General features: G+C 44.6%; 1 protein-coding gene across 2 annotated transcripts in view; it reads right to left on the bottom strand.

The window, feature by feature from the left end:
• Positions 1 to 625: 625 nt before the first annotated feature.
• Positions 626 to 17,509, bottom strand: part of LOC146712723 (uncharacterized) — a 47,345-nt gene continuing 30,461 nt past the window's right edge. Inside the window, exons 6-9 of one of the 2 annotated variants that reach the window (XM_085452096.1) lie at positions 14,271 to 14,600; positions 8,045 to 8,368; positions 1,367 to 1,693; positions 626 to 1,232 (exon numbers count right to left, since the gene is read on the bottom strand). In XM_085452096.1, the coding sequence (XP_085308222.1) occupies positions 1,141 to 1,232; positions 1,367 to 1,693; positions 8,045 to 8,368; positions 14,271 to 14,600 (1,073 nt within the window). In that variant the 3' untranslated portion in view covers positions 626 to 1,140. The remainder of the gene's footprint in view (positions 1,233 to 1,366; positions 1,694 to 8,044; positions 8,369 to 14,270; positions 14,601 to 17,509) is intronic. The other variant, XM_085452097.1, reaches the window with a different exon arrangement.

Here is a 17,509-nt window from a genome sequence, read left to right as displayed (position 1 = left end):
ATTGGAGATCAGAGCTGAACACACACTTTTTTAAAAGCATGCAGGAGCCGTGAGGACGAGCACGGATTCATTCATTCATATCTGCACTGTGATCTGAACTCTCTCTCTTTCTAATCTCATGTCTGAAGGTGAGAAGGACACGCCTCCCTGACAGAAAAGCTTCTTTTGTTTCTTCTTTTTATTTTATATGTTTTTGGGACGACAGCTGAACGACTGCAGGTAAGTTGTGTTAGCGCTACTTTAGCATCTAGCTAGCCCTGCTGAAGAGCAGCGAGCATAAAGGGAGGAACGTTTTTGAAGTGTCAGCTAATTTCAAATGCAGCGTTTCTATCAGCTCAACAAACATCAGCAAACACACAAACTGTTTGTGTGCAGTTTGTCTCACAGTGTGTTGCAGCCAAAGGTCCAGCTGCTGTATTTCACAGGGAGAGAAAGAAAGAAAAGAAAAGCTGCTCTGAAAACTATCGCTGATCCTTTTACTCGCTGGCTTTCAAATCAAAGCTGGAATGAAATTTGTGGCGTTTGCAGGATCGAATCAATCACACAGGATCAGGAGAGAAGACAGCAGAGCAGCTGATTTTACACCTGAAGATAAAACTGTAATGTTAGAAACATGTGAAGATATTACACACACAATACAGACTGCAGCTCAGACAGCTGCTGGACAGATGTGTGTGTGTGTGTGTGTGTGTGTGTGTGTGTGTACGTACTGTAACTCCTTTATTCCACACAGACAGCTTCAGCATTTGTTCTGCTTTCTCTGCTTTTATTTGAATGTGACAGAAAAACACGACTAGAATTTACACAAACGTGTTTACAGGCTGACTTTAATGTGTTTCTGCACATGCTTGTCCTCTGGTCATGTGATCATGTGGTTTGTAGGATGCTCCTCTTCCTCAGAGGATCCACCTGTGCTTCCTCTCCTCTCTCCTCCACCTGTTACAGTGAGGGAACGTCCTCCATGATGGAGGAGCTGCTGGAAAGTGCTGAGAGTTTCCTCCAGAGTGAGACCTCTGTCACAGTTCAGAGGATCTACGGCAGCAGAGACCTTCATGGACACTAAAAGTCTCAAACACACAACAACAACATCACACTGACTCCACTCTGACATCACTGATCAATAATCAAAGAACACACAGATCAAACTGATTGATCAGCCATCAGAGGAGTCGGATCAATGGAGCTGCTTCTGTTCCTGATGTCCCCTGTTTGATCCTGGACCTGAACTCTCCCTGCAGAGGAGACACAGGACAGTCAGAGAGACACACACACACACACACACACACACACACACACACACAGAGACACACACACACACACACACACACACACACACACACACACACACACACACACACAAACAAACCTCTGACTTTGAGCTGTACTGTTTTCCATCTCATGATGTCATCATTCCTCCAGACTCCACATTCATATTCTCCACTGTCTCTCTCTGTGGGCTGTTTCAGGGTCAGACTGAGGTCTCCAGTTTTCAGCAGGTCTTCATTCATCTTCGTTCGGTCTCTGTAAACCTGGTGCTGTTTGTGAGGCTGGTCAGAGCCGTTCTCATACAGGTGAACAGTCCTGTGTGGGCCATAGCGTCTCCACTCCACTCTACCATCTCCAGGCAGGTTTTGTGTGGTGTTGAAGGGCAGCTGGACAGACTCCGCCCCCTCCTCCACCTCCACCTGACACTCTGAGAGGACAACAAACACAACATGAGCTGTACAAAGTGTGATTGGTGTTCAGAGCAGCATCATGTGACTCTTGTTCTGCACTAAAATGAAGCGATGGAGTGGCGCCTCCTTCAGGCAGAGAAACAGCTCATGGAGAGAAATAATTATTAGAGCAAAAACAAGAGTGGAGCTGCAAATAAGGCCGAGAGGAACGCTGCAGAAAACTGTTCATGTGTGAATTCATCACTTCATAGATTTCTTTGAGCACTAAAATCAGAGCTGCTTCTATTTCTAATATGACAGCTGTACATTAGAGCTGGAACACTTTAAATGTGAGCCATAAAAACATGATACTCTACAAGTGCATTCAGCTCTGACACTGTCACATCATGAAGGAGACGTGGAAATCACATTGTTACACAAATCAAAGTCCAATCAATTCTATTGATGGAATATTGTGTGATCAATAGACTGATCAGTTTCTAATCTGTCATCTATCAGCTGGAAATCCAGCATGTCAAACAGACAGGCAGCAGATTAGGACCAAACACAAACACATGGAGACTTTTTCTTCACAGCAGTTGCAGGTAAACTGCAGCAACAATGCGACTCAGACAGTTTCTCTGTAACTGCAGGGCTTCCTGCGCTGCTGTTAGTCAGACACGGATCAACAGGTTGTGGATAGAAAGCAGATTCCTTCAGCAGAGGATCCATATCACACGTGAAGCATGTCGTCGGGAAACAATCAGTGAAAATGGGACACTTTGAGCCTCAAACTCTGAACATGACCTGCTGCAGACCAGCTGATGTGTTCAGTTACCATGGTGAGGAATTTCACAATAAAGGAGGCGTGCGCTCGGTCTTTTCCCGGCCCGACGCTCTGGGACGTTTTAGACAAGTTTCCTGGCAGAATACGATCCCGTCCGGAGGCCGACACCATCCTTATCCACATGGGCACCAACCGGACTCCAAACAGCGCTCCCACTTCCTCAAACTGGACTTTGTGTGTCTTTGTGAGGCTGTGAAACAAGCCCACCGTAGTGTTTGTATCTGCGGCCCCACTCCCACCTGTGGCCGTGGGGCGTTTGGGCGGCTGCTCGGCCTCCACACCTGGCTCTCCTCTGTGTGTGACTCCCACAGCCTGGGCTTTAGAGACAACTTCAATGTTTTCTGGGACAGGAGGCATCTTTCTGCAGCAGATGGGCTCCACTTCAACCAATCAGGAGCCAGATCCTCTCTGCTAACATATCATATGGAGTCCAGCAGGAAACACTCCATCAAGTACCTGTCCACACCTGTCCACACCTGCCCCCCAAATTCCCAAATTTGGGCTTTTGGTCAAAAAGGCCAAAAATTTGGACCAAAAGCCCAAATTCACTCTCAGTTTAGTTCAGCTGGAGCCGAGATGACACAGAGAGCCTTTGGTCCATGAGATCTATCTAGGAGACATCAGTAACATCAGCTTTGTGTCAGCCGTCCTGTAGAACGCTTCCATACAGCTGCTTCTGTCTCTGAGTGTCTCTCAGCTTCAGCTGGGACTCCACCCAGGTGTTGGTTGGTTGTTGGCACAGAGCTGCTGCAGTGACTCACAGCTGCTTTCATCCAGTTTAGATTCAATGGTGACTTTAAGCGTGTTTCATGTATGAAAGCCAATAAAGACAGAATGAGTGGTCAGAGGTGTCATAATGATATTCATGGTCAGATTTACTAACAGTTACAAAGCTGCTGTCTGAATTTACTAAAGAGCTGCAGGTCAGTCTGGGACTGAAACACGAGGAGCAAACTGGTGCCATGCTGCAGTCACAAACATGAGCTGATGGCTGATCTACCAGCAACGTGCTGCTTTCTATACAAACATGCAGCCAATCATGACTCTGTCAGAGCAGCCAATCAGAGGAAAGCAGCAGATGAGGGCGTGTGAGGCAGAGAGTGATGGAGCCACCAGAATAATCCACAGTAAGCTCAGGTTTCACTGATGAGTTTCTCTGTGGAAACAGATGAATGAGAGGAGGCTGAAGGAGGATCAATATGTTTGTGATATCAGGGAGAACTCTGCTGATAGAAGCTGCTGGGACTGTGTGAGGTCCTGAGGACTGAGACTCAGGTGGAGCTCAAGATTTATCAGAGGAGAGCTGCATGATTACAAACTGAACTGTGAGGATCAGCTGACTGTACATGAACATGATTCAGCATCAGATCTGATCACTTACACACTCTGATAACATCTCCCCCTCTCTGTGCAAATACATCAACACTGCTAGAAGCAACAAGCACATCAGGATCAATCACATTCTGATTGCTGTTTGTGTTACATTGAGAACAATCTGCAGTAAAGTGTGCGTCACACACCTGATTTATTCCAACACTTTCCTTTGAAAGTGAAACAAACACATATGAAATAATCCAGCCACAGAAACTGTCCACAGCTTTCAGTCTCCACATTTGAAGCTCTGCAGGAAACCCTGACAGCAGCTTTTTAGCTCCAAAGCAGGTTTAGCTCTGGTGCAGAGTGTTGGTGACTCTGCCCGTGGACACAGTTATTTCTGCAGGTGACCTTGTTACAGGTGCATTTGGAGGAGACTCAAAGCTTTGTGGCAGGGAGTTTACTGCAGACTGCAGCATGTTTAATAGCAAGCATGATGTGAGCCTGATGTGGCTGATAGCTGCTTCTAGCAGTCTTCATGTATGTGGAATGAGAGGGGAGATGTTATCAGGACCAGTTGCTGATTGGACGTCTCAAAGCTGTGAGCGCAGCGCTGAAACTTTGTCCTGTAGCTCTTCACTCAGTCCTCACCCTGAGTGTTTAGAGCCCAGCCCCACATATTCCTGCTCCTCAGGAATTCTGGGATTTGGAGGAAACACAGCTAAACTGACCTGAAGCTAAGGGGGAGGAGCCACAATACAAGCTGCATCCAGCCAATGGGTGCACTGTTGAGCCATGGATGTGCAGAGGGTCACATGTTTAGTCCCATTTGTAGAAATGTGTCCATAATGAAGACAAATGCAGTCACACAGCTCTGCAACAGCACAAATCACTTTGATGGAGTTTGTTTGTGCTGCTCTCAGATCTGTACAACACTGACATGTGTGTCAACATGCTGCAGACTCACAAAGATGTGCCGTGTTAGCTTCATGTGTCCATCTGACACTATATTATAGTGACTTGAAGAAATCCCTGCAGCATCGATGCAGAACAAACAGAGGCCACGTGTGGCACAGTTCCTGTAACGGGATGAATCCGTGGATGTGTCGGGATCTGACGCTGAATCATGTTGCTGTTCTTTTCCACATGGTGCAGGTCAGCTGTTCCACACAGATGTCAGCTTTCTAGAAGAGTTAGTCTGGAATAAAGCAGCTCTCCTCTGGACCAATCCTGCCTCCAGCTGAGCCGTCACACACACACAGTCCCAGCAGTTTGTAGCACAGCAGTGATGCTTCTATCAGAAACATGCTGCTTCTCCTTCATCCTCCTCTCATTGATCTGAATCAGCTGTTTTCACAGAGAAACGCTGCACAAATCCTTCACTCCACTATTTCTGTCAGCAGAGGACTCGCTCTATCATGGCTGCTGCTCCTTTTTCACTCATTTGTGCTTTGAATCCAATCTGTTTCTCATCATCACCATGAACAGGCTGCTCATCAATCAGCACATTAGCTGTAGATCAGCTGCACACTGATGAAGATGCTCAGACAGACGGGCTGGGCACACAGAGGACTTTATGATCTGTTCTTCAATTCAGTCCAACATGGATCATTTCTGCTCACAGTCCAATCATCTCTGGAAACTTGTGCTTCCATGGCACAGCTGGGCTACTTCAACAAATAGCGCTACACCTCTGGTTGTCAGCTTCACCATCGCTCTCCCCGTGGCTACAGTACAAGTGAGCTGACACATCCATCAGTGGAGGCTGTGGGCCAGTAAGGAGCAGCAGCTGCCTGCAACATGGGCTTTACATTGAAAACAGCCACAAGTCTGGGCCTAACCACGCCTTTGGACTTCTTCTTCATTCCAATGAGATTTACATTTCAGGGAGTTCCCCTGGAAAAAGAGCCATTTTGAAAGCTGTTTGCTGACTTCATCAATAATCTGCTTCAGTCATCCAGATGAGAATCCTGAGAATGGAGCAGCCCTGATAGCAGCTCATAGGATCACAGTGTTTTTCATTCAGCTGATTGATTTCACAGGTTAGGAGGTGAACAATCTAACTGTGCTCCTCCTTCCACCTTTGGACCACTCATTTAGTGACAGCCAGGATGTGACAATCAGCTGTGACACAGGAAAACATGAGGTGGGAAACTCTGGAGAAGATCTGCTTTTCTCTACAGGGAGGCTCGCACATCTAATCTGCTCACCATCACTCAACTCACTTCAACAACATGCTGACTCAGTCATTTCTGCACGTTTCCTCATGTTACAGCCCTGACTTCAGTTCAGCTGAGGAGGAGATGAGGGAGGAGAGAGCAGTGGTGGAGGAGGCAGATAAGGAAGAAGAGGAGGAGAAGATCCAAAGAGGAGGCAGGGGGAGAGGCTCAGGAACAGTTAGATCAGAGACTTTGAGCCATCATGGACTCCCACTCCTTCCATCCAGCCCTGTGTGGATCAGCAGCTCCAAAATGTCTGCTCACTCATGTTCTTCCTGTCTGTGCTCTTCTTTCATTTCACTCATTATATATGAGCTGCTCCTAAATCACACTGGATATGGATTTTCTGTCCATCCACACTGATTGTTTGGATGCTCTTTGACAGCACATTGAAAATCCTCACAGTGACTTCTATTGCCACACTGACTGGACACATACAAAGTTGAAGGCTTCATGTGTTTGGCACAAATAATACTTTGGTAGGTCTGAGTTGTGTTTTGAACCATCTCTCAGGACCAAAGTCTTTTTGCTTCCTTCAAAAAGAGCTGAAGGCTTTTTACCTCACAGTTTGTCCTTTGATATTATTGGATGATGGACTGTGGGAAACACAAATGTGCACTTCTTAATGGCTCATATGTGCTGTGAAAGAGCTCTTTGTGATCTTGAAGCTTTTCAATAGTTTTTCTTTGGCTGTTTGTAAAGTTTTCTGTGTGAACTCTCAGGAATCTGGAGCAGTCTAATAGAAGTCTACTGGGGTACAGAGGGAGGAGCTTCTGTCAGACTCTTTCTGATGAGGAACTGAAGCCGCTCTCATGGTCTCATCAAATCATCAGACTCTGCTGAGAACAACAGTCATGTGACCTCTCAGAACAAACAGCCTGTTAGTTTCCTGCTGCCTCCATCACTCACTTTCATTCACTCTCAATCACACCAACATGTTAAAGCAGCGCTATAGCTCACCTGGCTGAGCAGGTGGGCTGAAGGCGGGGCTTACTACAGGTGCCTGTGTGTCCCTCACTCTCTCCCCACTTTCCTGTCTACTCTCTGCACCTATATAATAAAGGCAAACATGCCTCCAATAGAAACCTTTGCAAACACAAAGTCCCACAGCAGCCCCGTGTTCTCCGGCTAAAATGAGAGTTTTTGTCAGTGGAGTCTGGTGGCTTTAACCACACAAACATTACAGCTGCGCTCAAATATCACAAAGAGCTGTGACAGCAGAGAAACACATGACCATCCTCCAAATATCATCTAGAAATAGAAATGTGTCCACTGTGGGACGTGTGAGGCTGACATTAATATGTCTTAAAGTGGGAGATGAAGAAATGACTCCAGGGCCCAAATCATGGAGACAAACATCAATCCACACTTCACTTTGTTTCCTGTCTCTAAAGTGGGAATATTTCAGTGTGATGAACAAACGGCCTCCAACAAATGTAGCTGATTTCCTTTTCCTGTCTTTTCTCCAGCGGTCTCAGCTTCTTCCTCTTTCCCCTGTCTTCTTCTGCAGACGCTCCTCTGTAGCTTCAAGCTGTTTCTCTTTACAAGGAGAGCTACAAACCTTTGCATCCAGCCACAAACACCCCATGGGCTCCTCTGGATCATCACACTCAGCATTTTCACAATAAAAGCCTAATATTTATGGCTGCTCCAGCCTGACATGTGACAACATCCAAATGACTGGATCAAAGTGTTTGAATGATCTCAGCAGCTTTAAAACTATTGATATTTATACATTTACATTGATTTGGACTAAACTAACAAAACTATTGATTTGATCCAAACTCACATCATGCCAGAGGCTTTTATTTTGAAGGTAGGATCATTTTAATGCTCTTCTTAGTTCATTTAAACACACAGTTGCTCCGCCTGACATTTTTGGCTTTTAGATCAAAACATCAAAGAATTTATTTTATTTGAATGAACTGAAAATAGATTCAAACTAAAAGCTTTTAGAGAATAAACTCCTGCATGACCTCTGACCTTTGACCTGTATCTACAGCACTGACCTCTGACTTTCAGCTCCACCTTTCTCTTCAGCAGGATGTTTCCCTCCCTGCTGTAGACGGTGCAGGTGTAGGTCCTGTTGTCTCCATCTGTGGGGTGTTTCAGGGTCAGACTGAGGGCTCCAGTTTTCAGCAGGTCTTCATTCATCTTCGTTCGGTCTCTGTAAAACTGGTGCTGTTCTTCAGGCTGGTCAGAGCCATTCTTATACACGTGGGCTTTCACGTATGTGCCCATCCACTCCACTTTAGCGTCTTCAGGCAGGTGAAGTGTGGTGTTGAAGGGCAGCTGGACAGACTCCACCCCTGAATCCACCTCCACCTGGGGGACTGAGAGGACAACAAAGCACAACATGAGCTTGGATGGAGACATTTGTGTTGACTCTAACAGGCTGAATGCTGCTGCTTCACTGGGAGCTCACTGTTAGATAGAAAGTGGTCAGTGTGAAGAGGAGACGCAGCAGAAAGATGAAGACTGACAGGAAGAAAGCAGTGAACAGACTGTTGGAGCTGCTGTTAGTGGGACAGGACTTTATTCAGTCTCTGAGGACCAGATTTGACTTGATGAAGCAGAGAAACACAGTCTGAGTGTTTCTGTCACACTCACTTCATCACACAGCTCAGTTTGACAACATTTGGAAGAATTTGATAGAAGCTTCCTTTAGTAAAAGCACCAAGAAAACACCATGAAAACACCTCACTACACACAAAACTGCAGTACTGGCAAATTGTACATAAAGTATGAAAAGTCAAAGTATTTATTGTGCAGAAAAATGTTCCCATCAGTGTCTGTGGATCAATATTACTGCTGCACATGTTTAAGGCTGAGCTCATTTCAAATCCTTTCTATTGTGTTGAATCTGCAGTAATGCATCATATTCTATAAAATCATATGTTTGTAGTGGCTGTCCTGTGAGGACCACGTCTCTCTAAACAAACAGCTGTTAATGAGCTCACAAACACAGGCCTACAGCTGGATTTGAAAAAGCCCATTCAATAGAAAATCAACAGTCACAGCTGGATTCAAAGGCATGAGCTCTGCCCCACATCGCAAAATTGGGATAGCCCAGATCTGGCCCACACAAGGTGCACATGGCCCACATATCGCAAAGAATGACGGCCTTTTGGTGGCCCAGATCTGGTTTGCCAGATGTCAGCCTAATGTGTCCTTTAATCAAGCCATGTAATAACAACATGTGACTAAAAATGCAAAAGTAACATGACAAAACTCCTTTCAGACAGTGAATGACTGACTCTTATATACCACTTTTCTAGTCTCTCGGATTACTCAAAGTTCTTTGTACAACATGCCACAATAACCCAACCACACTCTTTCTCTAAACTGAGTGCTTCCTAACTACATTCATACACATTTACACTCTTGGCATGCAGACTAGAGGAGCCACGGAACGAACCACTAACCTTCCGATCAGTACGTGATTTGCTCTACCTCCTGAGCGACAGCCTCCCAGTGGTAAACATGAGTGAACCGTCACTAGGTTTTGGATAAAGTGTACACTCACAAACCTGTCAAACCTTCATTTGAAATGTTGGCTACCATAGCAGTATAGTATTGCAACATGGCATTTGCATCCTCTGACTAAAATAGGAAAATAGGAACATAAATAGAGCCATTATTGCCAGACCTGGCCCACGTCTGGTTGACATACACCCTGCCATGACACCAGTCCATCAGAAGTGCCAGCTTGATTCCGAATCCAGGGAAGACCTGTTTTCTATGGGCCTGGGCCACATAAACCAAACCACAATGTTTAAGGCTGAGCTCATTTCAAATCCTTTCTATTGTGTTGAATCTGCAGTAATGCATCATATTCTATAAAATCATATGTTTGTAGTGGCTGTCCTGTGAGGACCACGTCTCTCTAAACAAACAGCTGTTAATGAGCTCACAAACACAGGCCTACAGCTGGATTTGAAAAAGTCCATTCAATAGAAAATCAACAGTCACAGCTGGATTCAAAGGCTTGAGCTCTGTGTGACATGGTTACCTGTCAGCATCTACAGGGGGATTCAAATATGAAGGAAACATGAAGGTGGTGCATTAGAAAAACTGCTGCTTTCAAGCAGAGCAACAAACTGTTTGAACTGATCCAACTTTATTCACACAGACAAAGATTTGTGCATCAGCTGCTGTTTGCTGCTATAGATATAATCCAGCTGATGTGGAGAACTACATGTGACACTGTGATGCAGCCATGAATCTGACTGATTTCTTTCCATTTTCAAAGGTTGATGCATCAGTTAAAGTCCTTAAAAAGCTCAGAAATAAAGAGAAAGGTTGGTTACAGCAAAGAGAGGCACTGGCAGCCTTTAAGACACTAAACTGTGTTGGTCTGCAGGACTTCCTGTTCTTCTGCTTTAATGCTTTTTAAACATTATTTTTTTATGAGTATTAATGATGATTGAAGCTGTCAGCTGTCTGTCAAAGTGGACAAAGGGACGCACACTTTTTTTAAAACAGTAAAAAAGCTCCTTCATGAGGAGCAGAGAGATTCAAGAAGAGAAATCTTCACTTTAGAGCTTCTCATTGTCAAGGCTCGAGGGATGAGCCATGTGAAATTTAATGAGGACCCAAGATGCAGGCAGCTGAAGCTCTAACTGGAGACCAAGGGAAACATAGAAACACGCAGGGAATTAATGCAGACGAACCGGCAACAGGCAGGAGAACACGGGGCTTAAATACAAACAGCAGTAATCAAGGGATGGGAGACAGGAGGGGAACACACCTGGGAGAAATCAGAGCTGACGAGACACGGGAAACGTAAACTGAACACACTCACATGAGACAAGGACCTTCAGAAAAAAACAGGAAACAGACATAGAGGACCAGACAAGACACTGAACTTAACAGACAGACTCACGAGCAGACACAGTGACACCATGAACAGACAGAGGGAACACAGGCAGGCATAAAACAAAACCCCAATACATAGCAAACCTAAACAAAAGACATAACAGAATAAACAAGAACATAGAAGAAACGCAAAAGACTGAGTCGTTTTGAAGCTGCAGCAGAGGTGTTTAACCAGAACAGAAAACCGTGTTTGAGGAGGACTCTGAAGGACACAGCAGTGTGTAGAGCAGCAGCTACAACCAGCAGAGAGTGCAGCACCAGATATAGGCTGTATCCCAATCCAGGGTCTGCAGCCTTAAAGTACGCAGCCTTAACGATCCACAAGGGCCGCGTACTCAAAGACCGCTAAGGCCGGAAGTGAGGGGCTTGTGAAATGGGACGGTCTAGCCTCCGTCGCGCTGCCCAGGGTGGAAACGTTTCATACAGCGTTATTTGACAGAAATGAAGGAGAAAATCTTTTGTTCATTTGTTTGTTTGTTTCTACATGAACTTTGATTTGATGAGTATCTGAGGCTGAGACCACGGGACTGTGAAACATGATTGTTGGGCTTCATTTCTGTACTGAACAGTCATTTTAAGATTAGCTAGTAAATAACAGTTAGCTAATGTTGTTCATGAGACTAAAGTCATCTTACTTTGGTAATGTAAATATAATATGGCCAATATTAAAGTTATTATTTCAATCATCATTAGTTATTAACGCAGTGAATGAAGTCTGTTTCAAACACTGAGCTGCAGTAAAGATTCAAGCTGCATTTATTTATATTTCCTGTCACCTTAAATCTTCACTCAAAGACAGGTTCCTTTGACACTGTATATGTATTATGTATAATAGACAAATATTGTTCTTTTAATATGTTGGCATTACTAAATTTGTCTCAGTGCTTACTTTTAATATCCATAAAATCATCACATTGATGAAGGTCGACTATTGAACGGCGTATATTTGAAAGGCTTTAAAACCAAGTTAGTACAAACATCGCTAATGTCACATAACTTTGCCGACATGTGGCGAACAGTAATGTTTAAATGTTCTTCATTATTAAAAATAATATTCAGTACTTACTTTTAAAAGTTTACTCTTCGGGTGCCCTTCGTCTGCCTTTTTTTTTCGGCAAAATCATCCACGCCACCGCCGCGCTATGAAGTCTGGGATATGTTGGGCCACGAAGTCTACACCGCCACATCCTTAAAATTCAGGAAAATGAAGGACGCATTTGAGGGCCGCATTTCGAGCAGCCTTTGAATTGGGACAGCCTTTGTCGCGTTGCTGTGATGTAATCGGCCTTAAAATGAGGCCTTTAAGGCTGCAGACCCTGAATTTGGATACAGCCATAGAGCCTACAGACTCAGCTGTTCACCAGCTAACACCTGTGACTCCACCCAGATGAAGCTTTAGCACCACACCTGCAGAAGCTGCCTGTTCACACCGAGGAATGAATGAGAGCATTTCAAGGTCAGGACCACCTCAAGAACCAGACTGATTTATCCCCACTCAGCACCTCACCCACCACACAGCATACAGGAACAGTCTTCCAGTCATCCTGAAGTTTAACTGAGTAAAGTCTGGGACTGTTTGAAGGAGTGTTTTGGCTCTCCAGAGATCATTTAGTGATCTCTCTCTATGACCTCCTCTCCTCTCTCCTTCCTGTGCTCCTCATTTCTCCTCCACATCCTCTCTTTTCTTCCACCCACTGCTTTCCCACCTGTCTGAACACCTGTGTTGTAAACTGACCAAAGATGAACCCGAGTCTGACCTTTAACCTTTGACCTCACCAACTGAAGAGAACTTTTCTTCTTCTTCAGTTGAATAGAAGAATCAAACAGTGATGTCACAATAATCCATCAGTCTGTTTTGGCCCTGCTCTCTTAAACTTACTGCACTACACTCTTTATGGAAACACATCATTTCCTGTGTGAATTTCAAATTAAAAGCACTCTAACATGTCAGTGGACACAAACGCTTCCTTTCTGAGGGTCTGCATGGGTCACAAAGAGCTCTTTGTGATCTTGAAGCTTTTCAATAGTTTTTCTTTGGCTGTTTGTAAAGTTTTCTGTGTGAACTCTCAGGAATCTGGAGCAGTCTAATAGAAGTCTACTGGGGTACAGAGGGAGGAGCTTCTGTCAGACTCTTTCTGATGAGGAACTGAAGCCGCTCTCATGGTCTCATCAAATCATCAGACTCTGCTGAGAACAACAGTCATGTGACCTCTCAGAACAAACAGCCTGTTAGTTTCCTGCTGCCTCCATCACTCACTTTCATTCACTCTCAATCACACCAACATGTTAAAGCAGCGCTATAGCTCACCTGGCTGAGCAGGTGGGCTGAAGGCGGGGCTTACTACAGGTGCCTGTGTGTCCCTCACTCTCTCCCCACTTTCCTGTCTACTCTCTGCACCTATATAATAAAGGCAAACATGCCTCCAATAGAAACCTTTGCAAACACAAAGTCCCACAGCAGCCCCGTGTTCTCCGGCTAAAATGAGAGTTTTTGTCAGTGGAGTCTGGTGGCTTTAACCACACAAACATTACAGCTGCGCTCAAATATCACAAAGAGCTGTGACAGCAGAGAAACACATGACCATCCTCCAAATATCATCTAGAAACAGAAATGTGTCCACTGTGGGACGTGTGAGGCTGACATTAATATGTCTTAAAGTGGGAGATGAAGAAATGACTCCAGGGCCCAAATCATGGAGACAAACATCAATCCACACTTCACTTTGTTTCCTGTCTCTAAAGTGGGAATATTTCAGTGTGATGAACAAACGGCCTCCAACAAATGAAGCTGATTTCCTTTTCCTGTCTTTTCTCCAGCGGCCTCAGCTTCTTCCTCTTTCCCCTGTCTTCTTCTGCAGACGCTCCTCTGTAGCTTCAAGCTGTTTCTCTTTACAAGGAGAGCTACAAACCTTTGCATCCAGCCACAAACACCCCATGGGCTCCTCTGGATCATCACACTCAGCATTTTCACAATAAAAGCCTCGTATTTATGGCTGCTCCACCCTGACATGTGACAACATCCAAATGACTGGATCAAAGTGTTTGAATGATCTCAGCAGCTTTAAAACTATTGATATTTATACATTTACACTGATTTGGACTAAACTAACAAAACTATTGATTTGATCCAAACTCACATCATGCCAGAGGCTTTTATTTTGAAGGTAGGATCATTTTAATGGTCTTCTTAGTTCATTTAAACACACAGTTGCTCCACCTGACATTTTTGGCTTTTAGATCAAAACATCAAAGAATTTATTTTATTTGAATGAACTGAAAATAGATTCAAACTAAAAGCTTTTAGAGAATAAACTCCTGCATGACCTCTGACCTTTGCCCTGTATCTACAGCACTGACCTCTGACTTTCAGCTCCACTTGTTTCTTCAGCAGGATGTTTCCCTCCCTGCTGTAGACGGTGCAGGTGTAGGTCCAGTTGTCTCCATCTGTGGGGTATTTCAGGGTCAGACTGAGGTCTCCAGTTTTCAGCAGGTCTTCATTCATCTTCGTTCGGTCTCTGTAAGCCTGGTGCTGTTCTTCAGGCTGGTCAGAGCCGTTCTCATACACGTGGACCTTCCTGCTGTATCTGTTCTCCATCCACTCCACTTTAACATCTTCAGGCAGGTGAAGTGTGGTGTTGAAGGGCAGCTGGACAGACTCCACCCCTGAATCCACCTCCACCTGGGGGACTGAGAGGACAACAAAGCACAACATGAGCTTGGATGGAGACATTTGTGTTGACTCTAACAGGCTGAATGCTGCTGCTTCACTGGGAGCTCACTGTTAGATAGAAAGTGGTCAGTGTGAAGAGGAGACGCAGCAGAAAGATGAAGACTGACAGGAAGAAAGCAGTGAACAGACTGTTGGAGCTGCTGTTAGTGGGACAGGACTTTATTCAGTCTCTGAGGACCAGATTTGACTTGATGAAGCAGAGAAACACAGTCTGAGTGTTTCAGGAAACAGACATAGAGGACCAGACAAGACACTGAACTTAACAGACAGACTCACGAGCAGACACAGTGACACCATGAACAGACAGAGGGAACACAGGCAGGCATAAAACAAAACCCCAATACATAGCAAACCTAAACAAAAGACATAACAGAATAAACAAGAACATAGAAGAAACGCAAAAGACTGAGTCGTTTTGAAGCTGCAGCAGAGGTGTTTAACCAGAACAGAAAACCGTGTTTGAGGAGGACTCTGAAGGACACAGCAGTGTGTAGAGCAGCAGCTACAACCAGCAGAGAGTGCAGCACCAGATATAGGCTGTATCCCAATTCAGGGTCTGCAGCCTTAAAGTACGCAGCCTTAACGATCCACAAGGGCCGCGTACTCAAAGACCGCTAAGGCCGGAAGTGAGGGGCTTGTGAAATGGGACGGTCTAGCCTCCGTCGCGCTGCCCAGGGTGGAAACGTTTCATACAGCGTTATTTGACAGAAATGAAGGAGAAAATCTTTTGTTCATTTGTTTGTTTGTTTCTACATGAACTTTGATTTGATGAGTATCTGAGGCTGAGACCACGGGACTGTGAAACATGATTGTTGGGCTTCATTTCTGTACTGAACAGTCATTTTAAGATTAGCTAGTAAATAACAGTTAGCTAATGTTGTTCATGAGACTAAAGTCATCTTACTTTGGTAATGTAAATATAATATGGCCAATATTAAAGTTATTATTTCAATCATCATTAGTTATTACAGCAGTGAATGAAGTCTGTTTCAAACACTGAGCTGCAGTAAAGATTCAAGCTGCATTTATTTATATTTCCTGTCACCTTAAATCTTCACTCAAAGACAGGTTCCTTTGACACTGTATATGTATTATGTATAATAGACAAATATTGTTCTTTTAATATGTTGGCATTACTAAATTTGTCTCAGTGCTTACTTTTAATATCCATAAAATCATCACATTGATGAAGGTCGACTATTGAACGGCGTATATTTAAAAGGCTTTAAAACCAAGTTAGTACAAACATCGCTAATGTCACATAACTTTGCCGACATGTGGCGAACAGTAATGTTTAAATGTTCTTCATTATTAAACATAATATTCAGTACTTACTTTTAAAAGTTTACTCTTCGGGTGCCCTTCGTCTGCCTTTTTTTTCCGGCAAAATCATCCACGCCACCGCCGCGCTATGCATTCTGGGATATGTTGGGCCACGAAGTCTACACCGCCACATCCTTAAAATTCAGGAAAATGAAGGACGCATTTGAGGGCCGCATTTCGAGCAGCCTTTGAATTGGGACAGCCTTTGTCGCGTTGCTGTGATGTAATCGGCCTTAAAATGAGGCCTTTAAGGCTGCAGACCCTGAATTTGGATACAGCCATAGAGCCTACAGACTCAGCTGTTCACCAGCTAACACCTGTGACTCCACCCAGATGAAGCTTTAGCACCACACCTGCAGAAGCTGCCTGTTCACACCGAGGAATGAATGAGAGCATTTCAAGGTCAGGACCACCTCAAGAACCAGACTGTGATTTATCCCCACTCAGCACCTCACCCACCACACAGCATACAGGAACAGTCTTCCAGTCATCCTGAAGTTTAACTGAGTAAAGTCTGGGACTGTTTGAAGGAGTGTTTTGGCTCTCCAGAGATCATTTAGTGATCTCTCTCTATGACCTCCTCTCCTCTCTCCTTCCTGTGCTCCTCATTTCTCCTCCACATCCTCTCTTTTCTTCCACCCACTGCTTTCCCACCTGTCTGAACACCTGTGTTGTAAACTGACCAAAGATGACTGACCTTTAACCTTTGACCTCACCAACTGAAGAGAACTTTTCTTCTTCTTCAGTTGAATAGAAGAATCAAACAGTGATGTCACAATAATCCATCAGTCTGTTTTGGCCCTGCTCTCTTAAACTTACTGCACTACACTCTTTATGGAAACACATCATTTCCTGTGTGAATTTCAAATTAAAAGCACTCTAACATGTCAGTGGACACAAACGCTTCCTTTCTGAGGGTCTGCATGGGTCACAAAGAGCTCTTTGTGATCTTGAAGCTTTTCAATAGTTTTTCTTTGGCTGTTTGTAAAGTTTTCTGTGTGAACTCTCAGGAATCTGGAGCAGTCTAATAGAAGTCTACTGGGGTACAGAGGGAGGAGCTTCTGTCAGACTCTTTCTGATGAGGAACTGAAGCCGCTCTCATGGTCTCATCAAATCATCAGACTCTGCTGAGAACAACAGTCATGTGACCTCTCAGAACAAACAGCCTGTTAGTTTCCTGCTGCCTCCATCACTCACTTTCATTCACTCTCAATCACACCAACATGTTAAAGCAGCGCTATAGCTCACCTGGCTGAGCAGGTGGGCTGAAGGCGGGGCTTACTACAGGTGCCTGTGTGTCCCTCACTCTCTCCCCACTTTCCTGTCTACTCTCTGCACCTATATAATAAAGGCAAACATGCCTCCAATAGAAACCTTTGCAAACACAAAGTCCCACAGCAGCCCCGTGTTCTCCGGCTAAAATGAGAGTTTTTGTCAGTGGAGTCTGGTGGCTTTAACCACACAAACATTACAGCTGCGCTCAAATATCACAAAGAGCTGTGACAGCAGAGAAACACATGACCATCCTCCAAATATCATCTAG

Source organism: Copadichromis virginalis, linkage group LG3, assembly GCF_057382275.1.
Source record: "Copadichromis virginalis isolate Kocher_CV1m ecotype Utaka linkage group LG3, C_Virginalis_male_GT1.1, whole genome shotgun sequence".
Classification (NCBI taxonomy): Eukaryota; Metazoa; Chordata; class Actinopteri; order Cichliformes; family Cichlidae; genus Copadichromis; species Copadichromis virginalis.
The sequence above is the reverse complement of the archived record's forward strand: the minus strand, read 5'-3'. Positions and strand labels throughout refer to the sequence as shown.